The sequence below is a fragment of the Cetorhinus maximus genome, chromosome 27 (genome assembly GCF_964194155.1).
Source record: "Cetorhinus maximus chromosome 27, sCetMax3.hap1.1, whole genome shotgun sequence".
Classification (NCBI taxonomy): Eukaryota; Metazoa; Chordata; class Chondrichthyes; order Lamniformes; family Cetorhinidae; genus Cetorhinus; species Cetorhinus maximus.
Window position 1 is genome coordinate 20,676,528 of NC_135905.1, and position 27,499 is coordinate 20,704,026.

General features: G+C 46.3%; 1 protein-coding gene across 3 annotated transcripts; it reads left to right on the forward strand.

The window, feature by feature from the left end:
* The first annotated feature begins 1,003 nt into the window (after positions 1–1,003).
* On the forward strand, positions 1,004–26,289 carry LOC144668634 (peptidyl-prolyl cis-trans isomerase-like). 3 transcript variants are annotated; one of them, XM_078530872.1, is made up of 6 exons: positions 20,135–20,528; positions 24,003–24,033; positions 24,116–24,204; positions 24,299–24,395; positions 25,952–26,027; positions 26,115–26,289. In XM_078530872.1, the coding sequence occupies exons 1-6, from the start codon at positions 20,451–20,453 to the stop codon at positions 26,245–26,247; spliced, it is 504 nt and encodes a 167-aa protein (XP_078386998.1). In that variant the 5' UTR covers positions 20,135–20,450; the 3' UTR covers positions 26,248–26,289. The 3 variants fall into 3 exon arrangements, with proteins under 3 accessions (XP_078386999.1, XP_078386998.1, XP_078386997.1); XM_078530871.1 differs by lacking the exon at positions 20,135–20,528 and adding an exon at positions 20,606–21,948; XM_078530873.1 differs by lacking the exons at positions 20,135–20,528; positions 24,003–24,033; positions 24,116–24,204 and adding an exon at positions 1,004–1,378.
* Positions 26,290–27,499: the final 1,210 nt, after the last annotated feature.

Consider the following 27,499-nt stretch of genomic DNA (forward strand, 5'->3'; position numbering starts at 1 on the left):
CTCTCTCTCCACAGATGCTGCCAGACTTGCTGAGTTTTTCCAGCAATTTTTGTTTTTGTTTCAGATTTCCAGCACCTGCAGTATTTTGCTTTTATTTAAGTGTGTCATCTTTTTGCCGCAACTTTCTAGCAGCACTCTGGGTGTTCCTACAACGCCTGGGCTGCGGCGGTTCAAGAAATCAGCTCACCACTGGCCCCCAAGAGCCATTAGGGATGGGCAATATATCCTGGCCCAGCCAACAACGCCACACCCCAATGCTCTTACCCAAACGAAACGAATACCAGTTCAGTGAGTGAAGCTAGGCTTTGCGTGACTTTGCCACAGGCGGGGTGAGCAGCTCATTGGCTGAGACGACGCTTGTCCCCGCAGGCAAACCTGCGTTTGCCACAAAACTGCCCACGTCCCAAGCAGACAGACAATCCTCGCGTAGTCGGCATGGAGTCAGAACGGCTGGTCAGAAGCCCCCGGGTTTTCATGGATATTTCCGCGGGCGCCAAACCCCTGGGCCAGATCGTAATGGAGGTGAGTTGGGTTCCGAGGGCAGGGCTCTTGGGCCAGTTTAAATGGGTCACTCCTGCCCTGAAGCTTAAGCGTGCTCGCACTTGGGAGTGGGCAAACTTTTTTTTGAAAAACAACTAAGCTTGAAACTCTCTGGTGAAGAATTTATCTGGATCCAGTTGCTAGTGGGTGTGTGAACTTTCGGTGATATCCTACTGAGCGATGGTAAGCACCTTTCGAAAAATAAAAAGAAAGTTTTTAAAAAAAAACATACCCAAGGAATGCTGGAAATAGGCAGCAGGTTGGGCAAAACCATGTGTGGGGAGAGAAGCTGCGTCGGCCTTTTTGGGGCCGCTGACCTGAATTTGAGGGTGATGAGCAGATTTTAAACAGGTCGGGAGGCAGGGAAAGGACTAAAGGGAAAACAGCTGGCGCTCATGTGGCAACAAACACAGAAAATGCTGGAAAAACTCAGCAGGTCTAACACCATCTGTGGAGAGAAAAAACAGAGTTAACGTCTCTGAGATGTTGTTGCCAGTCTGTTGCTTGAATTGCTTTCTTTCTGAAGTGAAAGGTTGAAACTTAAGGTTTGATCAGTAGCTACGATGGCATCTGCAGTCGATCAGTCCGTGTTTGCTTTTTTTTTGGTGGACTCAGAAAACAGAGCAGATTCTGGGGGTGAGTGAAGGTTCCAGTTTTTCACTTCCTTTTCAGTACTACAGGTGTTGGCTCTTGATGGAAATTCTCCATTGTTTGGAGGTGTGCTCTTACTCTGAATGACTTTGTTGCAGAAAATTTCCGTGCGTTGTGCACTGGTGAGAAGGGATTTGGTTACAAGGGCTCCACATTCCACAGAATCATTCCCGGCTTCATGTGCCAGGTAAAGGAGCAATGTTGTTTTGCGGCTGGTTGGGAATATCTCTCTGCCTGTTTGTGTAAATGACTAATGATCTTTTCAACTTGTCAGTTGTTCAGGGTGGTGATTTCACAAAGAACAACGGCACTGGTGGGAAGTCCATCTACGGTGAAAGGTTTGCCGATGAGAATTTCCTGCTTCGGCACGGGGGCTGGTAAGTGGAATGCTTGATGTGTTTGTATCAGTGCTTTTCAGAGGGTGGTTAGGGAAAGAAGGTGAGTGGGGAGAGGGAGGATATGATGGAATGTGGTTTAGGTGAGCAAGGAAGGAGTGGAAGTTGGGGAGAGGAAAATGAGAAGAGGGAGGAACAGTGGGGAGCTGAGGATGAGGGAGATTATCTTCTCCCAGCTGTGTGAAAGCGTTATGGTCAGGCGAGGAGGTTGGCTCATGTTGACAACATTGCGTTCAGCGGCAAGGGAGGGTTGTTTGGCTGTGGGGGGCCTGAATTCTGATTGCTTAGTTAGAATCGGTGTGGGGGGGCAGGGGAAATGTACTCAGGTGAGGCATTGCCCACCAAGGTGGTGTTGAGGTATTTGTCTGCTCAGTAGTGGAGCGTAAGGCAGGGAAGGATCATATACCTAGATGGGGTAGAGAAATTGAATGGGGAGCTAGAAATGTACAATGAAACAGGATTAATCAATCACCTCATGGTAAAGGAGCCTCCAGGTGACAACAATCATAACATGATAGAATTTCACATTCAGTTTGAAGGGGAGAAGTGTGGGTCCAAGACTAGTGCTTTAAGCCTGAATAAAGGTAATTATAAGGGTATGAAAGCAGAGCTTTCCCAGTGAACTGGGAAACTGAGTTAAAAGGTAGGGCTGTAGAGATGCAGTGGCAAATGTTTGAGGGGATATTTAATAACTCTCAGCAAATATTTATCCCAGTGAGAAAGAGAGACTCTTTGAGAAGGATGCATTATCCATGGCTAAATGAGGAAGTTAAGAATAGTATCTAATTGAAAAGAACACTATACAAACCTGCAAAAATTAGTGGTGGGTCAGAAGATTGGTCAGATTTTAAGAACCAACAAAGAATGACTAAAAAAAAGAGGGAGAAAGTAGAGTATAAGAGAAAGCTAGCAGATAGTAAGAGTTTCTACAAGATTTTAAATAGAAAAAGAGTAACTACTGTTGGTCCTCTAGTTAGAGAGTCTGGAGAGTTGATAATGGAAAACAAGGAAATGGCATAAACGTCAAATGGGTATTTTCTGTCTGTTTTCACTGTAGAAGATTTAGAAAACTCCCCAAGATACTTGAAAATCAAGAGATGAACGCGAGGGGGAACTTAATACAATCACCATCACCAGGTAAAAGATGTTGGAAAAACTATCAGACCTAAAAACTGACAAGACCCCAGGGCCAGATGGCCTGTATCCTAGGGTCTTGAAAGAAGTGGCAGCAGAGATAGTAGATGCATTGGTTATAATCTTCCAAAATTCCTTAGATTCTGCAAGAGTCCCAGTGGGTTGGAAAATAGCTAATGTAACATTTTTATTCAAGCCAAGAGGGAAACAGAAAGCAGGAAACTCTAGGCCAGTTATTAACACCTGTCATAGAGTAATTGCTGGAATCCGTTATGAAGGATGTTATTCAGGTACTTAGAAAATCATAATTTGACCAGGCAAAGTCAACATGGCTTTGTAAAAGGGAAATCATGTTTAACTAATTTGTTAGAGTGTTTTTGAAAAAATAGCAAGCAAGGAAAACCTGTGGATGTGGCATACTTGGATTTTCAGAAGGGGCATTTGATAAAGTGCCACATTAAAGGTTACTACACAAGACAGGATTAGATAGTGTAGGGGGGGAATATGTTAGCATGGATAAGGGATTGGTTAGCTAACGGGAAACAGAGAGTAGGGAAAAATGGGTCTTTTTCGGGTTGGCAAGGAGTGCCACAGGAGTCAGTGCTGGGGCCTCAACTATTTACAATCTATATCAATTACTTGGATGAAGGAACCGAATGTTGCCGATGACACCAAGATAGGTAGGAAAGTAGTTGTCAAGACGAGGTAGAGACTCTGCAGAGGTTAAGTGAGTGGGCAAAAAATTTGGCAGATGGAATTATAAAATGGGAAAATGTGAAGTTGTTTACTTTGGTGGGAAGGGTAGAAAAGCAGCTGTGTACAATTTTGGTCTCCTTATTTGGAAAAAGATGAAATTGCATTAGAAGTAGTTCAGAGAAGGTTCACTCGACTCACTCTTGGGATGAAGGGCTTGGTTTATGAAGAAAGGTTGACCAGGTTGGGCCTATACCCAGTGGAGTTTAGAAGAATGAGAGGTGATCTTATTGGAACATTGGTGCTGAGGGGGTTCACAGGGTACATACCGGGAGGATGTTTCCACTTGTGGGGGAGGCCAGAACTAGGGGATAGAGTTTAATAATAAGAGGTCTCCCTTTTAAGATAGAAATGAGGAGAACATTTTTCTCTGAGGGTCGTTAGTCAGTGAAATTCTCTACCCCAGAAAGAAGTGGAGGCTCGGGTCATTGAATTTATTCAAGGCTGAGTTAGACAGATTTTTGACAGACAAGAGAGGCAAGGGTTATGGGGGCAGATGGGAAAATGGAGTTGAGATTACAACCAGATCAGCAATGATCTTATGATATAGCAGAGCAGGCTTGAAGGGCCGAATGGCCTACTGCTCCTATATCCTGTGTCCTATGAGTTGGGGTCTTTCCTGGTGTTATGTTTTTGCTTGGTGCAGAGTGCTTTATTTGGGTTTCTGGCCTTGGTGAAATCCAGATTATCTTTTCTCTGTGGGAATCTAAAGAGAGAGAGTTATTTTGGGATGCATGAACTTTAGCTTAGTGAAGTGGTGAGGAGGGTAATCTTCATACGCTGAACTCTAGTTTGTCCGTGGGCAGCTTGCATTTTAAAAGTCATAATTTGTATCATGATGTGAATTTTTCCCAGCAAACTGACAAAGTTGTAAGCAGTTTGTTTATTTCAATGCACGGCGCATTTCAGATTACTGCACCACTGCGCGCATTTGTATTTTGGAATAACAATACTCAGTAACATCCTAGCATGTTAGGAGTCTTGAATCTACAACCATCTGACTGGGGGGAGAGTTGTCCACATGGCCATGGCTGACACGTCTTAATGGGTTAAATGATGTGTAATGAAGGGAGGTCTTGTGTCGCAGTGGTAGTCTCCCTACTTCTAGGCCAGAGCTCTGCATTCAAGTCCCATTTCAGGACTTAATGGTCATGGAAAGTGCGTTCATAATGTGGCCAAACAGGTTGATTGTCGGCCTGTAAACCCTTCCAATATGCCTAAAGGCTGGCGGTAAAGAGGAGGAGAATTTCCTTGTCAGCCATAATGCAGAAGGCAAAGGCAAACCACTGCGGTACTTTGCCAAGCATAGTCATGGACCAATCCAATGGAAATCCATGGTCACCAATGCCTTCTTAAGGCATGGTACCTGAGGAGGAGGGTGTGGACAGATTGTGTAAACTTGACTTGTATTCCCTTAAATTTAGATGGTTGAAAGAAGATCTAATTGATATAGAGATTTGACAGAAGCTATTTCCTCTGTTGGGGGAATCCAGAATAACAGAGTTGTCTAAAGGATTCTTTTCATTAGCAACAGAAGCTAATATTGAATGATTGATTATATTCCATGAGTTACACAATAGTAATCAATAGTTTAAATATTTGACCTTCACCATGAATGATTTTAATCCTGGTTGATATTTTAGTCTGGGGAGAAAATACAGCTGCTGCACTTAAAATCTGTGTGTAAAATAGTAAGAATAACTTCAGTGAAAGGGTGAGATTGAATTGAACTGCCCTTGGATTTCTCGCACAGACCTTCAAGCGACACAAGTCAGCTGACTTGCCTGGACTCTCCTGCTAAATCTCCCAATCCTATTACGGTGGAAGGACAGTTTGCCATGTGCCTTGCCCTTGAATCTTTCCTTAACTCTCACTCTGGCTCCACTCAGCATCTGCCCTGATAGTGCAGCTGAAATTGAAAATTGAGGCTATAGCAATTGTAGCAGTAAATTGGGGGTAGTTATTAATTGGGGAGTGGGTACAAAAAATAAAGCAAATTGGGAAACTTTATTGTGAAGTGCAAACCAATATCTTCATGTCCTGGGATCTTTCATGTTTGCTGAGCTGTTCCAGCTTTCAAACAGCCTACTGTGTCCTACCACTCTCCTCTCCACTTAGCAACAGCATGTTCAGCCCTTAGGCTCCAACACTCTAGATTTCCTATTGAAGTGCATCCATCTTGTCTACCCCTTTTCAGAATACTAATGTAAACCTACTACTCTTACCTGATCTTCAGTCATCTCCCATAACTCACCCGCTCTCTCTCTCTCTCTCTCTCTCTTTCCACCCTTCACCACCGCCAATCCCCACCACCCGGTTTGATTCACCCAGTTCTTTCTTCCAGGCCCAGAAATGCATTTTAACATTTTCAGTAGCTCCAAGACACAAGTGAAAATTGTACAGGAGAGGAAACACATTTGTGGAATGCTTATTTTTTGTCATCTTACTATTCCAGGTACCCTGTCTATGGCCAATGCTGGGCCAAATACAAATGGATCCCAGTTATTCATCTGCACTGTGCAAACTTGTTGGTAAATGCAATCTTAATATTATCTCACTGTAAGTTTTCACTGCAGGCTTCAATGGTCACTAATGTCTGTTGTGAAATCTTGCAGGTTGGGTGGAAAGCATGTTGTGTTTGGTATTGTGTTAGAGGGGATGGATGTTGTGAGGGAGATAGAAGCATTCGGCAACCACAGTGGCGTAACCTCCAAGAAAGTTACCATTGTGTACAGCTGGCCTAATTTTATTTACAAATGGGAATTTACAATTTAAATAAAATGTGATAATTTAGACTTCTACTTGCGTTATGTAACTTTTAGAACTAGTTGATTTAGGCCAATTGTCATTCCCCAGCTAAGATCAATTAAAATGCCACAAACAATCAGTTTAATCTGGAATCTTTTCTCAAGAGAAGTTTTGCCCTCGGGTGCCACAAATGCTACAGATTCAGAGTCAAAGTTAGTGGATACTGTGTGAAATAAAGGTGGCACATGCTGCAGAAATCCAGTCCTGCGCCTGTAACTGACAGCTCATGACCTTGTGAAGTATTCATACACTGTCTAGTCCTGCTCTGATCCGTGACTGACAGCCAGTGTAGTCAGGCACTGGGAGCTGTGCTATTGGTGCCTGCAGCAGTTAAAGCTCCACAAAGTTGCATTGGATGAGGAAAAGTTGGAGAACAGACACCCTAGCATATCAAAATGTTTCTACTTGGGCATAGAGTGCACAAGAAATGTGGGTGGCAAGTTTAACTGGCAGGAGGATTTTTGCCTTGGTATTAACACCAAACCTTCTCGACCCCTACAACCCTCCAAGAACTCTGCTTTTGGCCTGTTACACCTGCTTTCAGCTGCCTAGTCCCTAAGCTCAAATTCCACCACCACCCCAATCCCCCCAATCCTCTCCCAAAGTGAAAATGCACTGTCTCTCGATGCCTCCAAGGTCCCTGATTTGTGACATTACTTGTCTGACTCTCTGACACTGAAATTTCCTCCAATGAAATAAGCTGCTGACCACATCACCACGATCTCCTACTCCCACCCCTAACATTGCACGGATCTGTCCCTGCACCAGGCCATTTGCTGCTGAAACCCTCATCCGTGACTTTGTGAGCTCTAGACTTGACAATTCCAATTCTGTCCTAGCCAAGCTCCCATCTTCCACCCTACATAAACTTTAGCTCATCCAAAAATCTTACCCATATCCTACCTTGGATCAAGTCCCAACCTATGTTGTCACAGATAATTGGAATTAAGAGCAGGAGTAGGCCACTTGGCCTTTTGAGCCTGCTCTGCCATTTGATAAGATTGTGGCTGATCTCATTGTGGCCTCAACATCTCTTTCCTGGTTGCCCCCCATAACCCTTGACTCCCTTGTCTATCAAAAATCCATCCAACTCAGCCTTGAATAAATTCAACGACCCAGCCTCCACTGCTTTCCAGGGAAGAGAATTCCACAGACGAACGACCCTTGGAGAAAAAAATTTCTCCTCATCTCCGTCTTATAAGGGGCACCTCCTCTTATTCTTAAACCATGTCCACTAGTTCTGGCTTCTCTCACAAATGAAAATATACTCCCAGTATCCACCCTGTGAAATCCCTTCAGTATATCTTTCAAGAAGATCGCCTCTCATTCTTCTAAACTCCATCGGGCATAGAACCTGTATCTGGAAAGGCTAAGCAAGCTGCAACATTCATGGAGCATGATGGTAAAGGATGTCAACACAGAAGTAGTGTGCAGGAATGGAATGTGCACTATCAGCAAAAGGGCAAGGGGCGGTTGATTGTATGGGACCAGAAGGTACCCCACCCTCCCATCACCCCCCAACACTGGATGAATTAAATGAGAAACTAACTTAATCACAAGGAACAATGTAACAGATGTAACCTGTTTTACACTGATCGCTAAGTGAACGGATGACCATGACTCACATGAGTATGTGATTAAGAACATTCTCAATGCTGGGTGCAACTGTATAAAAGAAGGAACTTCAGAGACAACGATAGCGAAGAAATAACCTGCAGGAATGACCCTCGCAAACCCTCAATAATGGATTCTAGCAATTTTCCCATGACCGATGTTAGGCTAACTGGCCTTTAGTTTCCTGCTTTCTGTCTTCCTCCTTTCTTGAATTAAGGAGTTACATTTGGTATGATTGATTATTATTAATGGTTAGGACATGAATTTGTTAAACTCAACGTTGTGGTCAGAAGGCTGTAGTCTGTCTACTCTAGACCCCACCATCTCATAAAGCAAGAGGCAAATGCATAAAAATCAAGAGATTTGGTATAAAAAATTGAGTTGCTTTTTTTTCCAAACGTTAAACAATATAGATTATTGATTTATAAACCTTATCCCAGACTTATTTAGTCACTTTATAAAAGCTATAATACCACATCCCAAAAAGCTTTACAATTTTTTTCAAAAACCTACCTGGTAGAATGCATTCTTCCTCTGCAGCAGCATGATGCAGCAAAGACGTTGGCCATTTAACCCACTGGTAGAGCGATCCAATTAGTCGCTTGCCCTGCTTTTCCCCAGAGCCCTGTAAATTTTTTTCTTCAGTATTTAGCCAATTCCCCTTCAAATGTTGTTATTGCAACTGCTTCACTCGCCCGTTCGGGAAATGTATTCCAAATCATGATCGTGATGGAGGATACGCTGATGGAGATAGATGCCAATTAATGCCAGTTTTACGATTGTGATTCAAGCCTTACCGGAACTGAGCCTCCCAGAGCCTCAAAGTCATTGTACCGAGGCTGAATCCCAGGGCCATTGCACCACCTGCCTCTTCACCTCTTACATTTCAAAACCTCTGCTGTCCGAGCAAATTTAAGTCTGCAAAATTGCTTCTAAAATAGGAAAGGTGGAATACTCCTGGCTCAATGGTCCTGACTCAATCCTCTGTTTTGATGCATCGGAAGCTTTACAATAAGCACAGCTTCACAGGAGGAACTGGGCATCATTCTTCTTAACCAGAACTCTCAATAAGGAGAAGCCCTCTGTCCCCAAAACCAGAAGCTGAATGTGGGCTGCAATTCCCAGGACCAGCTGCTAATTCAGGACAAAACCCAAACACACTCGCCTGGAGCCCCCTTCTTGCTGACTTCAGGGTACAGACACCGTCGAGGTTGCTCACATTGCTGCGAGCAGCTGACTGACCACCTTCTCTCTGCCTTCCCAGGGCCTGTGTCTTACTTGTGATTTCAGGCTCTCATAGGCAGCTATCACCATCTTGCTGCCCCCACTGCCAGCCTCACCTCTGACCTTCCAGCGCCATGGTGTGGCTGCTACTGCTGCTGCTCTGGCAACGACATGCGGCAGAGGACAGAAATCAGATCTCAAGAGTGGGCAATGTGATCGAGAGATCATCGCGTTCACCTGTCTAACCCCAAGAGGAATCATGTTTTTGAATGCCTGTGAAAGAGCCCATCGTTTCAGAGTTCTCTCACAAGATCATAAGTGAGGCTTAATTTTACTTAGAAATTGCATTTCTAGTGATAAGTTTGGGAGAGGTCAAGCCACGATTTTAAAATTCTCACCCTTGTTTTCAAATTCCCCCCCCACGGCCTCACTCCTCCCTATCTCTGTAATCGGCTCCAGCCCCACAACCCTCTGTGATATCAGTGCTCCTCCAATTCCACCCCCTTGTGTATGTCTGATTTTAATCGCTCCACCGGTGGTGGCTACACCTTCAGTTGCCCAGGCCCCAGAATCCATACAACTCTCCACCTCTCTACCTTGTTTTCTTACTTTAAAACACTCCCTAAAACCTACGTCTTTGACCAAGCTTTTGGTCATCTGACCTCATATCTCCTTATGTGGCTCAGTGTCATACTTTGTTTTATAATGCTCTTGTGAAGCACCTTGGGACATTTTATTCTATTAAAGGCACTGTAGAGCCTTTGTTGTTGTTGCTGTAGTTGTAAAGAGTTGGCACTGTCTGCTAATCAAAAGATGTCATCATGGTTCTGCTGTCACCATTCACCTCCTGTGGACCCATCTTATGATCCTTTGTTGTGCCATTACCATCCCTACTTGCCTTGTACAATCTTCCCTTCCCTCATATAATCACTCCTGCCCTCCATTCTATCACAGACATTTCCTTTTTTTTGTTCGTACCCAGGCACCTCTTTCCCTGACTCTGCTTTATAATGGATTGTTAAATCTCTAACTTCTTAAAATCATAGAGCCTACAGCACAGATGTCATTCAGCTCTTCATATCTATGCTGACTCGTTGGTAAAACTATCCAATTAAACCCACATCCCCTGCTCTTTCTCTGTAGCCATATCATTTTTCTAAGTATTTATCAAATTCACTATTGAAAGTTACCATTGAATCAGTTTCCACTGTCCCCTCAAGCAGTGCATTCCAGATCACAAGAACTCATTGTGTATAAGGAAAAATGTTCTCTTTGCCAATTACCTTAAATATGTGTCCTCTGTTTACCATTCTTCTGCTTTTTTAAAATTTGTTCATCTAACGGAAATGGTTTCTCCTTGTTTATTCTGTCAAAGCCGTTCATGATTTTGAACACCTCTATCAAATCTCCTCTTGACCTTCTAGGCTGTGAGGAGAACAACATCAGCTTCTCCAGTCTCTCCACATAACTGAAGTCGTATATCTCTTCTGCATCTTTGCTGAGGTCTTAATATCCGTCCTAAAATATCATGCCTAAAATTAAACACAATCATCCAGCTGAAGGCTAACCAGTGTTTTGTAGTGGTTTAGTGTAACTTTTCTGCTTTTGTATGCTATTCCGTAATGTAGCCAAAGGTCTGGAGTGCATGTAAATAAGTACACGTAGCGCGGTAAACAAGGTTGGCGAGCTACAGGCACAAGTTGCCACATGGGACTATGAAACAGAGTGACAATAACAGAGGCTATTTTTGTAATAAATGAAAAACAATAACATATTTCTACGGTCAACACCCAGCTCTACCTCACCATCATCTCTCTCAACACCCCCACTGTCTTTAAATTGTCAGACTGCTTCTCCGACATTCAGTACTGGACGAGCAGAAATTTCTACCAACTAAATATCGGGAAGAGCAAAGTGATTGTCTTTGGTCGCTGCCGAAAACTGTTCCCTAGTCATCGATTTCTGTCCTTTTCTATGGTAACCGTCTGGGGCTGAACCAGTGTTATGTCTCACCCCTCGATGAGTTTCCCGCCACAGATCCACCCCTTCATAGGACTGCCCATTTCTACCTCAGTAACATCACTGACTCCACCCGCATGTGCTCATCTGTTGCTGAAACCCTCGTCTGTACCTTTGTTACCTCTAGACTTGAAACATAGGGCAACATTCTCCCCCAGTCGGGAGGGATGTGCGGGAGCGGGCGTAGGTGGGCGGGCTCCCAGTTGGCGCCCCCGGTTAGGGGCGCACCGCCATTTTACTTGGGCGGGCCAATTAAGGCCCGCCCAGCGTGAAGTGCGCCAGGAAGCGCTATACGTTTCCTGTGTGAGCGGGGGAGGACTCCCTGAGCTGGGAGTGCACGCGAAAGAGCGCACAGATCTCCATCAGGCAAAGTGCTGCCTCAGGGAGATTGGCCCAGACTTGAAACTTTAAATAAGGATGAGGAAAAAATTTCACTGCCATGTCCCCTCATGTGACACTGTCACATGCGTTGGAACATGTCCATAACTTTTATTTTGAAATTTTAAAATCCCTCAGGAAACCTCATCCTGCCCGTGGATGAGGTTTTCATGCTTTTTCAGAAGCCCGCCAGGGCTCCTGGCCTGTCCCCCAACCTCAAGGTTGGACAGGCAGGTCCATTAATGGGTTCAATTAGTTTTTTAGTGGCCTTAATAGGCCGTTGATAGGCCGACTCGGCTGCACGTCCACCAACCTGAGAATGTAAGTGACGCGGGGTGACATCAGGACGCACGCCTGATGTCACCCCATGTCATTTTATGCGTCGGCGAGCAGGACCCACCCCCGCTCGCCGAACAGAAGATTCTGCCCATAGAAACTAGGAGCAGGAGTAGGCCATTCGGCCCCTTGAGCCTGCTCCGCCATTCAATATGATCATGGCTGATCCTCTATCTCAATGCCATATTCCTGCTTTCTCTCCATACCCCTTGATGCCCCTAATATCCAAAAAATTATCAATTTCTTTCTTGAATATACTCAGTGACCCGGCCTCCACAGCCTCCTGTGGTAGAGAATTCCACAGGTTGACCACCCTCTGAGTGAAGAAATTTTTCCTCATCTCAGTCCTAAATGGCCTGCCCCATATCCTGAGACTGTGGCCCCTGGTTCTAGACTACCCAACCAGGGGAATCATCCTCCCTGCATCTTGACTATTCCAACACGCTCCTGGCCGGCCTACTACAATTTACGCTCTGTAAACTTGAGGTCATCTAAAACTCAGCCACCCGTGTCCTTACTTGCAACTTGTCCCATTCACCCATCACCTTTGTGCTCACTGACCTAAACTGTCCCCCAATCCAGCAATGCCTCTGCTTTAAAATTTTCATCCTTGTTTTAAAATGCCTCCTTGGGTCTTGCTCCTCCCTCTCTGTAACCTCCTCCAGACTTACAACTAGGAACATCAGAACAGGAATCAGCCATTTAATCCCTCGAGCCTGTTCCATCGCTCCTAATGGGATTGTGGTGAGTCTGCGATCTAGTTCCAGATTTCCAAAGTTGCCGCATATCCCGCAATACCATTGGATAACCAAAACTCTGTTGATCTCAGTTTTAATTTAACGGTTGATCTAGTATCAATTACCATTTGCAGAAGAGAGTTCCAAACTTTCACCGCCCTTTGTATGAACAAATGTTTCTTAGGGGAGAATTTTCTCCCCATCATGCGGGCTGGTCGGGCGTGGGTCCGGGCGGGCACGCAGCCGATTGCTGCCCATGATTGGCTGCGCGCCGCCAATTAAGCCCCGCCCAGCGAGATGCACACCCGGAAGCACTCAGCGCTCCCTATGCGGGAGCAGGGAGGAGGGAGAATCGGGGCCTGCACTCTTTCACACATGTGCACGAAAGAGCGCAGAAATCTCCCTGAGGCATGGAGCTGCCTCAGGGACTTTAATTTCATTGTGAAAAACTGAAAAAAAAGATTTTTTTTAATTTATTCGGATGTGTACCCCCATGTGACAGTGTCACATGAGCTGGGACATGTCTATGAATTTTATTAAAAATTTTTATTAAAGTTATAAAACCTTCATGAAACCTCATCCCGCCCATGGATGAGGTTCCATGAAAAATGCGAAGGCCGCCTGGGCTCTTCGCCTGCCCCCGCCAACCTTAAGGTTGGACGGGCAGCCCAGACAATCAATTTAATGAAGTACTTAACGGCCTTAACAGGCCTTTGACAGTTCGGCGGGCGCGCAGCCGGCTCTGGTGGGTACCCGCCGAACTGAAGATCGGAATGACACGCGGTGACGTTGGGACGCACGCCTGACATCACCGCATGACATTTTACGCATCAGCGAGCGGGACTTGCCGCTGCACGCTGACCGGGAGATTCTGGCTTCAATTTCATTCCTAAAATGTCTGGGTCTAATTTTTAAGACTATCCCCTGTCATCCTAGACTTTCCAAGCAGCAGAAAAAGGTTTTTCTCTCTCTACCCTATGTTTCCCATAATGTCTGGAAAACCCCTTAACCCTGAATATAGGGAATGCAACTCTAGTTTGTACAATCGTTACACGTAATTTAGTCCTTGAAATACAAGTATCATCCTAGTAAATCTTTGCTGCACTCCCTCTTTCTCCAATATATAATTCCAAAGGTGTGGTGCCCAGAACTGCTCAAAGTACTCAGGGTTTGGTCTAATCATGGTTTTGTGTAGCTGAGATATTTGTGTTCATCGAGTCAGAGTCATTGCAAGAAAGAAAACAGGAGGCCATTCCGCCCATCAAGTCGATCCAGCTCTCTGTTGAGCAATGCCCCATTCCCACTCTCTATCCCCACAGCCCTGCAAGTTTATTTCTCTAAATGTCCATCCAATTTCCTTTTGTCCCTCGTGAGCAGCGGGTTCCAGACCATTACCACTCACTGCATAAAAAAGCTCTTCCTCAGATCTCCCTGCATTCTCTGTCCAAAACCTTAAATCTGTGTCCCCTAGCCCTTGTACAATCAGCTAATAGGGACAGTGTTTCTTTGTCAACCTTACCAACACCTGTCATAATCATGTACACCTCTATCAAATATCCCCTCCACCTCCTTTTCTCTAAGGAGAACAACCCCAGCTTCTCCCACCTAACGTTGCAGCCAAAATCCTTCATCCCTTGAAGCATTCTAGTGAATCTCCTCTGCACCCTCTCATGGGCCCTCACATCCTTCCTGGCCGCTCACACTTGCCCAATTTTAATCGCTCCAACTTTGGTGGCCGTGCCATCTGCTGCCTAGGCCCTAAAACACTGGAATTCCCTCCTTAAGTGTCTGTCTTTCTGCCTCCTTCTCTTCCTTTAAGATGCTCCTTAAAACCTGCATCGTTGACCAAATTTTCATACACCTGCCCTGATATCACCTCATGTGGCCCGGTATCAAATTTTGCTTGATAATCAGAGGTGTGTCAAATTTTGAACTGCTGGAGCTCTAAGAAAATGTGTTGGCTATATCATTTCTAAATCTACTGTTACATTGTTTTCCTATGTATTAATCATTTGAGTCTCCAAACGTCAGTAAGACTATGCTTTTTAAGTGAAAAATGTTGGTGCCATTAGGCATTTTATTTCAAACCATGTGGTATTTTGAATCATTAATCTTTAGCGTAGCTAGAATTTTATAATGCAACAGTTCAATTATTTAATTCAAACCTATTAAAAACATGAATTACAGAAAACTTTACCTACTCCTGACAGGGGGATGGTACAGAGAGGGACTACTGCTTTTCTTGATCTGTATTTATAACCCAGACCTGGGTGTACAGGGCACAATTTCAAAATTTGAAGATGATGCAAAACTTGGAAGTATTATGAACTGTGAGGAGAATAGTAATAGACTTCAAGAGGATATAGAAGGGCTGGTAGAGTGGGCAGACATGTGGCAGATGAAATTTAATATAGGGAAGTGTGAAGTAATATATTCTGGTCAGAAGAACGAGGAGAGGTGACATAAAATAAAGGGTACAATTCTAAAGGAAATGCAGGAGCACAGGGACCTGGGTGTATATATGCAGAAGTCATTGAAGGTGGCAGGACAGGTAGAGAGCTAATAAATTATGCTGAATCCTGGGTTTTATTAAATAGGGGCACAGAGTACAAAAGCAAGTAAGTTATGAATCTTCATAAAACATTGGTTCAGCCTCAATTTTAGAAAGGGTGCAGAAAAGATTTGCCAGAATGGTTCCGAGGATGAGGGACTTCAGTTATGCGGCTAGATTGGCGAAGCTGGGGCTGTTCTCCTTGGAGAGGAGAAGGTTTAAGAGGAGATTTGTTAAACGTGTTAAAAATCATGAGGGTCTGGATAGCATAAGCAGGCAGCAACTGTTCCCATCCACATAAGGTCAAGAACCCTAAGGTGATTAACAAAAGAACCAGAGGTGACATGAGGAAAAACTTCTTTATGCAACAATCGGTTTAGATCTGGAACGTACTACCTGAGCGTGAGGCAGAGACGGATTCAATTGCGGTTTTCAAAATTGGATAATTAGCTGCAAAGGTTTTACAGGGTTACGGGGAAAAGGCAGAGGAGTGGGACTAGCTCAGTTGCTGTTGCAGAGAACTGACACAGAGATAATGTGCTGAATGGCCTCCTTCTGTGCTGTAACCATTCTATGGCTCTAGCATAGATACATTCAAAGAACTTGATAAACACGCAAGGAAGAAAGAAGCTGAACGTTACCCTGATAGTGTGGTCAAAGAAGGTGGGAGCAGGCTTATATGGAACATAAACACCAACAAAGAGGGGATGGGCCATATGGCCCATTTCTATGCTGTAAATTCCATGTAAAGCTGCCAGCAGGGAAGACAAACACTATGCTGCGTTTCACATACTCAGGCCATCACAGCTAAGGAATTAATGTGAATCACCCTCTCCCCCCACCCCCTCATGTTCTCTCTCTCTCTCGCCCCCCCCCAACCCCTCACACTCTCTCTCTCACTCCCCCTACCCCCTCACACTCTCTCACTCCCCCTACCCCCTCACACTCTCTCTCTCCCCCACCCCCTCACACTCTCTTTCTCCCTCCACCCCTTCACACTCTCTATCTCATTCTCTCTTCCCACAACCCCTCACACTTGCTCTCTCTCCCATACCAATACACTTTCTCTCTCCCCAATCCCCTCACACTCTCTCTCACAGCCCCAAGCCCTCACACTCTCTCTTACTCCCCCACCCCTTCACACTCTCTCTCACTTCCTGTCACGCCCTCACACTCCCTCTCTCCCCACCCCCTCACACTCTCTCTCTCCCCACCCCCTCACACTCTATCTTTCCCCCACACCCTCACACATGCTCTCACTCCCCCCAGACTCTCCCTCCATCCCTACACTCCCTCTCTCTCTCTCTCTCCCACACACACACTCTCTCTCTCCCACACACACACTCACTCTCCCCCTCACTCTCTCGTCCTCCCCGACTCTCTCCCCCCACCCCCTCACACTCACTCTCTCCCTCCCACACTGTCTCTTTCTCTCCCTCCCCCTCCCCCTCAAACTCTCTCCCCTCCTCATACTCTCTCCCCCCTTACTCACATTCTCTACCCCCTCCTCACACTCTCTCTCTGCCCCTCACACTTTCTCTCTCACCCCTCTCTCTCTTCCCCCTCACCCCCACACTTTTTCTCTCTCCCTCTCTCTCCCCCCTCACATACTCTCTCCCCTCCTCAGACTCTCTCCCTCCCCACCTCACAGACTCTCTCTCTCCCCCACCTCACAGACTCTCTCTCTCCCCCACTTCACAGACTCTCTCTCTAAACTTTCTCTCCGCGCTCTTTAATGGCCTCTCGTCTCTCTCTCTCCGCACTCTTTAATGGTCTCTTGTCTCTCTCTCCGCACTCTTTAACGGCCTCTCGTCTCTCTCTCCGTGCTCTTTAATGGTCTCTCGTCTCTCACTCCGTGCTCTTTAATGGCCTCTGTCTCTCCGTGCTCTTTAAAGGCCTCTGTCTCTCCGCACTCTTTAATGGCCTCTCGTCTCTCTCTCCGCGCTCTTTAATGGCCTCTGTCTCTCCGTGCTCTTTAATGGCCTCTGTCTCTCCGCACTCTTTAATGGCCTCTGTCTCTCCGCAATCTTTAATGGCCTCTGTCTCTCCGCACTCTTTAATGGCCTCTGTCTCTCCGCACTCTTTAATGGCCTCTGTCTCTCCGCACTCTTTAATGGCCTCTGTCTCTCCACGTTCTTTAATGGCCTCTCGTCTCTCTCCGCGCTCTTTAATGGCCTCGTCTCTTTCTGTGCTCTTTAATGGTCACTCTTCTCTCTCTCCGCGCTCTTTAATGGCCTCTCGTCTATCTCATTCTCCACGCTTTTTAATGGCTCCTCACTACTCTCTTGAAATAAAAAAAGGCTTGAGGAGTGAACTAATAGAGATCTTTAAAATTATAAAATGTTCTGATAGAGCGTGCAGAGAGAGAAGGATTCCTCTTTTGGGGAAGAACATAACTAGAGACCATCAATATAAGATCATCACTATGAAATCCAATATGGAATTCACGATAAACATCTTTATCCAAAGAGCGGTGAGAATGTGAAACAAAAACAGAATTACCTGGAAAAACTCAGCAGGTCTGGCAGCATCGGTAGAGAAGAAATCAGTTAACGTTTCGAGTCTTCATGACCCTTCGTCAGAACTGAGTATAGTTAGGAGAGGGGTGAAATATAAGCTGGTTTAAGGTGGGGGGGCGGGGGGAGAGAGAAGTTGAGGGTGGGGTGATTGTGGAGATAAGCAAGCAGTGATAGGAGCAGATAATCAAAAGATGTCACAGACAAAAGGATCAAAGAGGTGTTGAAGGTGGTGATATTGTCTAAGAAAAGTGCTAATTAAGAATGGAAGGCAGGATACTCAAGGTACAGCTCTAGTGGGGGTGGGGTGGAAAGACAAACAAAGTTTTAGTTTTAGATTTAAAAATAATGGAAATAGGTGGGAAAAGAAGAATCTATATAAATTATTGAAAAAAAAGGGAGGGGGAGAAATGGGGTAGGGATGGGGGGAGGGGGAGTTTAAGATCTAAAGTTGTTGAATTCAATATTCAGCCCGGAAGGCTGTAAAGTGCCTAGTAGGAAGATGAGGTGCTGTTCCTCCAGTTTGCGTTGGGCTTCACTGGAACAATGCAGCAAGCCAAGGACAGACATGTGGGCAAGAGAACAGGGTGGAGTGTTAAAATGGCAAGCGACAGGGAGGTTTGGGTCTTTCTTGCGGACAGACCGCAGGTGTTCTGCAAAGCGGTCGCCCAGTTTGCGTTTGGTCTCTCCAATGTAGAGGAGACCGCATTGGGAGCAACGAATGCAGTAGACTAAGTTAGGGGAAATGCAAGTGAAATGCTGCTTCACTTGAAAGGAGTGTTTGGGCCCTTGGACGGTGAGGAGAGAGGAAGTGAAGGGGCAGGTGTTGCATCTTCTGCGTGGGCATGGGGAGGTGCCATAGGTGGGGGTTGAGGAGTAGGGGGTGATGGAGGAGTGGACCAGGGTGTCCCAGAGGGAACGATCCCTATTGAATGCCGTCAGGGGGGGGTGAAGGGAAGATGTGTTTGGTGGTGGCATCATGCTGGAGTTGGCGGAAATGGCGGAGGATGATCCTTTGAATGCGGAGGCTGGTGGGGTGATAAGTGAGGACAAGGGGGACCCTATCATGTTTCTGGGAAGGAGGAGAAGGCGTGAGGGAGGATGCGCGGGATATGGGCCAGACACGGTTGAGGGCCCTGTCAACGACCGTGGGTGGAAAACCTCGGATAAGGAAGAAGGAGGACATGTCAGAGGAGCTGTTTTTGAAGGTAGCGTCATCAGAACAGATGCGACGGAGGCGAAGGAACTGAGAGAATGGGATGGAGTCCTTACAGGAAGTGGGGTGTGAGGAGCTGTAGTCGAGGTAGCTGTGGGAGTCGGTAGGCTTGTAATGGATATTGGTGGACAGTCTATCATCAGAAATTGAGACAGAGAGGTCAAGGAAGGGAAGGGAAGTGTCAGAGATGGACCATGTGAAAATGATGGAGGGGTGGAGATTGGAAGCAAAATTAATAAATTTTTCCAGGTCCAGACGAGAGCATGAAGCAGCACCGAAGTAATCATCGATGTACCGGAGAAAGAGTTGTGGGAGGGGGCCGGAGTAGGACTGGAACAAGGAATGTTCCACATACCCCATAAAGAGACAGGCATAGCTGGGGCCCATGCGGGTACCCATAGCCACACCTTTTATTTGGAGGAAGTGAGAGGAGTTAAAGGAGAAATTGTTCAGTGTGAGAACAAGTTCAGCCAGACGGAAGAGAGTAGTGGTGGATGGGGATTGTTCGGGCCTCTGTTCAAGGAAGAAGCTAAGGGCCCTCAGACCATCCTGGTGGGGGATGGAGGTGTAGAGGGATTGGACATCCATGGTGCAGAGGAAGCGGTTGGGGCCAGGGAACTGGAAATTGTTGATGTGACGTAAGGTGTCAGAGGAATCACGGATGTAGGTGGGAAGGGACTGGACAAGGGGAGAGAGAAGGGAGTCAGGATATAATGTGAAATGTGCTATGATAGGGAAAGATTGAAGAGAATAGAGAATAAACATATTTAAGGGGAAACTAGATAAGTGTTTGAGGGAGAAGGAAACAGGAGGAGGTTGTGATTGTAGATTTAGATGAGAAAGGTTGGTCTGACACTCCAGTGACGTATGAACGCCAGCATGGACTAGTTGGGCCAAATGGCCAGGTCCTTTATGTTACATCCATATTGACCAAGTGCTGCAGATTCTGATTTGGCCCCACCTTCCCTGTGACTGACAGATGACAGTTCATCCGGCCCTGCCCTCCCGGTGCGTGATATCCAATGGGTGCAGGGGTCCGCGCGCTCTCAAAGACGTACAGCCAATGGGAGCTGCCGGCCCCACCCTCAGGTGATTGACAGATAACTATGCATCTGGTCCTGCGCTCCGGGTAGGTGTCAGCCAATGGGGTGCAAGTAGCCGCGCCGCCTCATTGACGGGCTGGCCAATAGGCGCAGGAAGCCCCACCCCCCCTGTGAGTGACAGATAAACGTTCCCCAGGCAACGCCTTCCGGGTTTGGTGCAGACGGGGGCCGTCCTCCGTGCCGGTGACAGCCAACGGGTGCTGGCGGCCCAGCCCTTCGTGCGGGTGACGGCAGGAGAGGTACTGGAGGCCCCGCCCTTCGTGTCGGTGACAGCCAATGGGTGCTGGCGGCCCCGCCCTTCGCGCGGGTGACGGCATATAGGTACTGGAGGCCCCGCCCCCCGTGCGGGGGGGGGGGAACAGCCAATCGGTGCTGGCGGCCACGCCCTCCGGATGAGCGACAGAAAACGGTTGCCCGGAGCCCCACCCTCTTGCTGAAAGCCAGGAGTCGGAGTTAACGGGATTCGAGCAGCGCCATGGCCAACACCGCAAATCCCCGCGTCTACATGGACATCGCCTCCCGAGGCAACACCCTGGGCCGCATCGTCATGGAGGTGAGCACCATGGGGGGGGGGAGATGGGGATGTTGACCCCGCGCGGCGCGAGAGGCGGTGACCGGGCCCCCCCCCCTCCCCCGACATGCGGCAAGAAAAATCCCACATGCGCCGGGCCGCCCGGGGCCTTCCCCTCCCCCGGCCCGGCCGCTAATCCAGCAGCGGAAACCGGCTACAAAGGCGAACATGGACGGGGCATCCTGGCGTCAAATCCGCCCCGGCTCGGGGATCGGCAACGACAAGAATTCCGGCCTCGCCTCAATGCGGCCGGGACCGGGAGGGGCCTGTAACCCGGGGGGGGGTGAATTTAAACCGATTGCGGTCTGAGCCCCCCCCCCCCCCCGGGTTGGATTGTGAGGTGAGGGGAGGTGAGGTGAGGGGAGGGGGGTGTCTGTCCTGCGGAAGGCGCCGGGTGCTCCCTCCTCTCCGGCAGTAAAATGGCGGATCCCCCGGGGGGGGGTTGTTTCTCTGGCTCTTTGTGCGCAGCCGGAATTCGGCCATTTCACTGGGTTTGTTTTGGGTCGTTTTTAAACCGCCGGAACCACGAGGGCCGGAGGCCGGGAGATTGGGGTCTGAGAAAGCGGCGGCCGCCTCCCTTCCCGCCCTTTCTGAGACCCCCATGGAGGGCGATGGGAGCCGGCCACGCCCACTCATGGTGCCCCTGGCCCCGCCCACTTAGGCCCCCCCCCCTCCATCCCCGAGGGGGTTGGGGCGGGGCGGGGCGATCAGGTTGTGATCACTCAGCCCCGACAAGCGGGACCACACCCAGCGGGACTGGCGGGAATGCTTCCGCCTGTTCCCTGCCCGGCAATTTGTTCATCGAATAGGCCCCGGGTCTTAACCTGACCAACTCGGTGAGACACATCTCCAGGAGCTGCCGGCACTGAGTCCGGGCCCGTCCGGGTATCTTTTCGGCCCCACACTGCGGTTCGGGTGTTTCCGTCCCGCGCTCTGACGGACAGCTCCTGTGGCTCGGTTATTTCCGGTAGGGTTTTTCCGGCCCGATTTCTAACCGATAGCTCCTGTGGTTCGGGTGTTTCCGGTGGCCGATTTCCGACCGACAGCTCCTGTGGTTCGGGTGTTTCCGGTAGGGAATTTCCGCCCCGCGCTCTGACGGGCTGCTGCTGCTGTGGTTTGGGTATTTCCGGTGGCCGATTTCCGCCCCGCTCTCTGATTGACAGCTCCCTCCCTGGGTTGAGCGTGTGCGTAGTTTGCAGCGCTCTGCTCGCACGCGGCGGGTGCCATGTTTCCCGCTGCTCGCTATTTCCTGCATCGCTGCAAAGGCTCCAGTGCTTTGTGCAGACTACAGTTCGCAGCTGTAACGGGGCCGCGATGGTGCAGCTCGGTGGCTGAGCCGAACCCACGGGTTTTCATGGACATTTCTGCGGGCGGCAAACCCCAGGGCCGGCTCGTATTGGAGGTGAGTGGAGGCGGGGATCTCGGAGCAGTTTAAATGGTCATTCCTGTCTTGCATTTGAAGATAAAACTGCTCCCAAATGGAGTGAACAACTTTTAAACAGCTAATCAGTTACTTGGAGTTTGTTGAGAAGTTGGTGTGAAGGCAAATATTGGCTGGGAATGTTTGGTTAGCGGTGAAGCAGAGCAATCTCCCCCACAGCGAATTTCTGCTCTGTTTGCCCTGCAGCGGGATTGCAATTGCAGCATTCTTCACTTTGCATTCATAGCGTGGAGCTCTCCCCGAGCACCCTCACCCTTCATTTTGTTTACATAAAGCAATTTGCAGATTGGAACTTACTCGCGTACATTACTGGTTTCAATAAAACCCCCCCATTGAATAAGGTGTATTTCAAGCAGCAATGGGCAAGTGCAAAAGTTAAAAATTCTCGCTCTGGTGGAAGCTTCCATGGCGGAATCTTGTGACAGCGCAAGTTCAGGACTCCCATCAGAGCATGCCGAGGTGCTGCAGTTGCGAAAGTTAGAGGGGCAACGACCACGACTCTGATGGTCTCCATCCCATTGCAATTTCTGGGCATTGCAAAATTCAATGCAGTATATCGGAATCCAGTTGACTGTGAATATATGAATTTGGGGGAAAACTGCAGCAATGGTGCTCAGTTGGTATGCTGGAAATTTTAGGACACAAGAGGAGGTCATTCGCTTCATAGTGTCTGTACCAGTCAAAAATTAGTTTCCCTTACCATGATTCATCTGGTTTGTCTCCCACCGCCCCCAATCCTGTCGCATGATACAATGGCAGTTAAGTTATTGTCTAATAGTGATCAATCTATTATCAATTAGTCTGCAACATGCTGGAGGGAAACCTCCAATGATGGAGAGCTTTAGGGAAATTGGTTTTGTACAGTTCAGAATCTGGTGTTTCCACTGCTTTTGTCTTGTTTGAAGGCCAACAATTCTTTGAGCTGTAGCTTGTGAGGCAGTTCTAGACATTGGATATCGAGCAAAGCAAATTCCCCCTCAACCCCCCCCACACGCTTTCTGATTTTGGTCATTTAGTCCTTGAATGTTAAGGTCACGGGTTGTTTTTGTTTAAAACCCCCAAATTATTCAGGCGTCTTGGTTGTAGATCAGTGTGTTTTCAGACTTGTCGTGGAATGCTGCTGCATGCACACTTGTGCTGTGCTAGGTTGTGTTTTTATTTTGCAGTTTCAGTTCTTATAGTGTGCTAGTTCCTGCACATGTGGACCAATAGGAAATAGCAGGAAAAGTTCCCTTTCCCATAGGTGATGTGAAAGCAATGAATTTACTGTGTACAGTAATTTGCAAAGAAATTATTCTTTTGCCTCCATGCTACCATAGAGGAAAAGGTATGGAGTCAATGAAATTATTAGAAACTGAAGTAAGGGACTGTAGCAGTCTTTACAGGTGGGTAAATTTGGATTGGCTGGCCTTCCTCATCCATGATGATCAAGTGACTGAGGCACTTGATTGAACTGATAGTCTTCATACAGAATTGGGTAGGTTGGTATGTAGCGGGGACTTCTTTGGACACCAAATAAATGAGGCATTCAGTGATTGAATGGCAAGGTGGGAATCATTAGTTTACAAGTGAAGTTGACCCAGTGCTGAGAAATGATGTCAGTAAATCAAGACTCATTGTGTGGGGGAATGGGGAAGAGACTCTTGCTGGGATTACTTGGTTAGTTCAGTGAACCCAGCAGTAGTTATTCCCAATGGTTTCCATTGACTAGCTGACACTTTGCAAAATTAGTGTTCCCTAGACTGCAAATATTTGCAAGAGATCCCCAAGACTATGTTGAAATTTGTAGGGTTTTCCCCACCAAGAAAGTTGAAAAATCATAAGTATTTATTGATCGGGTGCAGTAAAATAATTGTATCCCATTTCCAGTAACTACAATTTTTACTCTGTACGAAACTTGTGTATGTGTGACTGGATTTTAATAGATTTCTCAATGCAATGGGGGAATAGTGACTGCAGCTGTTTCTAAATGTTATTATGCATGAATACTAAAGCTGTGCACTGTTTTCTTTCAGCTCAGGGCTGATGTGGTCCCCAAAACTGCAGGTAAGCCCCAGAAACTAACTATTGAGTTGTAGAAATTTTCTGTTGTTTAGAGGTGTGCTTATTCTGAATGACTTTGTTGCAGAAAATTTCCGTGCGTTGTGCACTGGCGAGAAGGGATTTGGTTACAAGGGCTCGATATTCCACAGAATCATTCCAGGCTTCATGTGCCAGGTAAAGGAGTAATGTTGTTTTGCGTCTGGTTGGGAATATCTCTCTGCCTGTTTGTGTAAACGACTAATGATCTTTTCAACTTTCAATTGTTCAGGGTGGTGATTTCACAAAGAACAACGGCACTGGTGGGAAGTCCATCTACGGTGAAAAGTTTGCCGATGAGAATTTCAAACTGATGCACACGGGGATTGGTAAGTAGGGTGTTTTTTATGGTTAGGGTGGGAAAGGAGTGCTTAGAGGGAGTTGTTTGTCAGGGAGATGGGTGAGGTGGAGAATATATAGGCAGGAAGATTGACTTCAAATAACTGCAATGTTCAGTGTGGGAGGATTGCTCTGCATGACTGTGGGGCTTAGCTTGTTGAAGAGTATCTGGGGAGGTGCAGTTTGGAGCTCAAATAACCTGTGCTGCAGGTCCTCATAGTACCTACTGGAGCATCACTGTTTGAAATCATGAAATAAATTCTTTTGTGGAATATTATCAAATCTTTGGAGAATCCAAACAAATAATATTTAAGTAAAAGTCATAAGTTTTGATACATTTCTGACAAGGTGCCATATAAATACAAGTCTGTCCTTTTATGAATAGTTCTACTAATTAAATTCAATGTTGAGTCATGCCTATATTTCCTACTTTTGAGTGGTGCCAACTGTTCATTACACCTCCAGTTGCCCACAGATTTATTGTAGGATTATTGCACTGGAGTTTGCTGTAATTAGAAAGCCATTTCAGTGCAACACCTTACATAGGGAATCTAGGACCCATGAACAGGACACTCAAATATGGATCTCCTTGACCAGTCAAATTGAGGTGTACAGAGTCTGAACCAGGATGTGTAAGTTAGAACAGTTCATTGTCCAATCAAAACACAAAAGAGGGGAAAAAATATGGGATTGAGAGAAAAGACATTTATGTATTTTAAACCTCCAACAGTAATCTGAAGGAATAAAATTCCATACTTGCAAATGTTAATTTTCATTGCAAGAGAGGTTATTTGGTAGAAATAAGATCTAGTCTGTTAATTACTTCAATTGTAATGGACAAGCCCTTTTCTGACTAGCTTAGTGTACGTCTATCATCTACGTGCTGAAACTTTATGTCACGTCTCTTGGCCAGGCACTGTTGTAATGAATCTTCTGTAGGAGCAGAGCAACTCATTAACAGCAGCTAGCTGGTTTGTGTTTAAATGAGCATTGTGGTTTCTGGCTACCTGCTTTACTCTTTAATGATGGTAGGTGCTGATAGCCTCATTGCAGTAAAAACAAAGTCCAAGCTATTAGAAACTGACCTATCCCTAATCCCTCATTGGGGGTCACAGAGTCTCATGAATTTATTGGCTGTTTGCATCAAAGTGTGGATATGGTAAATAAACAAAAATATTCAATTTGAATTTTGATGAGCAGACCATAGCAACTGCTATTAATCTTTCTAACAAAAGTGAGCATATAATTTGTCAATAAAGAAGAATATAGGAGGCCTGTGAAGAAGTTTGCTTGTTTATTGATGTCAAAACCCTTTATTACATTTCTATCCATTTTCAAACTCCGCCTGCAAACCTACCATGCTGACCTTCAGCCATCTTTCCTAATCCTTCCTCTTCACAAGGGTCAGACACAAAGCAGGAGTTCTTTCTCGGTCCTAGATAAGCATTTTAACATTTCACTCTGTTTAAGGGAACAGATAATGCAAGTTATACAAGAGGAAGCTGAACGCACTTTGGAAATAAATTTTGTCATCTTGCTATTGTAGGTACCCTGTCTATGGCCAATGCTGGACCAAATACAAATGGATCCCAGTTCTTTATATGCACTGCAGATACTCCATGGTGAGTGTATGGTGACTCACTACTTTCTCCTTTGCAATTATCCGTTACAAGATTTGGTGGTTACTAATATTTTGTTGAATCTTGCAGGTTGAACGGAAAGCATGTTGTATTTGGTAAAGTTATAGAGGGTGCCGACGTCATAAAGAAGATGGAGAACTTGGGCAGCGGTAGTGGCAAAACCAGCAGTACTGTCAGCATCATTAACTGTGGACAAATTTGAATGGAATTATGATTAAATAAAACTTGATCACTTGCGATTACACATTTGCTTTGTACTGTAATTTTGCATATTTTAATTACTTTGTACCACTTATCCTCCCAATTGAGTTCAACTAAAGTGCTGCAAACTGGCAAATAGCCTAGAAACATTCTCTTCTCCAGGTTCTTGAAATTCATTCTCAGGATATGGATGTCACTAGCAAGGCCTCAAACTTGTGCAGTTGTTATGGTCATAAGACACTTTCATGTTGCTTCAGCAGTGAGTTCTGGGATTTTCACCCTGCAACAATGAAGGAACTGAAACATATTTGCAAGTCACAATGGTGTGTGGCTTGCAGGGAAACTTAGAGGTGAGCCTGCTGGCCTTAGAGATAGGTGTCCTGAGAGAGCCTTGGTAATTGCTGCACATCCTGTTGCACACTACAGCCACAGTGCACTGGTGATGGAGGGAACGGATACTTAAGGTGGCGAAGAAGGTAACCAACCATGAGGACAGCTTTATCCTGGTTGATATCAAGCTTCTTGAGTGTTGGAGTTGCACTCCTCCAGAGGAGAAATCATGGTTAGGAATTTGTCTCCTGCTGCTCAGCTGGAGAGTAGGAATAATGACTAGCTACTTTAATTGGCAGGATGTGATTTGGGTCCCACGGGATCTGTGTTAGAGCCTCAAACTTTTCACCACATTAACAAGTAAAATGAAGAACACACCCAAGTTTACCAATGACAGAAAGCTAAGCAGCGTAAGGAAAAACAAAAAATGCTGGAAAAACTCAGCAGGTCTGGCAGCATGTGTGGAGAAAGAAACAAGAGTTAACATTTTGAGTCTGTCCTGAGTTCCCACCTGTTCCTGACCTATTTTGCTTGACCTTTTCCACTCCCTCTTCAATCGTAGAAAACTGATTATACTTCCCCTCTCCAGCTCTGAAGAAGTTTTATGAACTGAAAATGTTAATTGTTTTGCCATTGAATTCTCATCATGGACATCAAGGTTTCTTTGGTGGAAGTGTTCTAGAACTTTGTGATGCCTATAGACTCCTGGCAGTGCCATGGCCAGATTGATGCTTCACCATGGGGGCATCAGCAAAACCACCTTGTGCCCCAGCTTTCTGTTACACGGACACAAAAATCCACCTAAAAGGAGAATAGATTCTGTGTTTAATGATTCAACTTTGCCTTTGAGTCCTGTGTTCCCCTCACTTTGACCTTTGACATCTAAAGGGTTAGCACCACCAATCATTTTGGAGTTTTTTGGT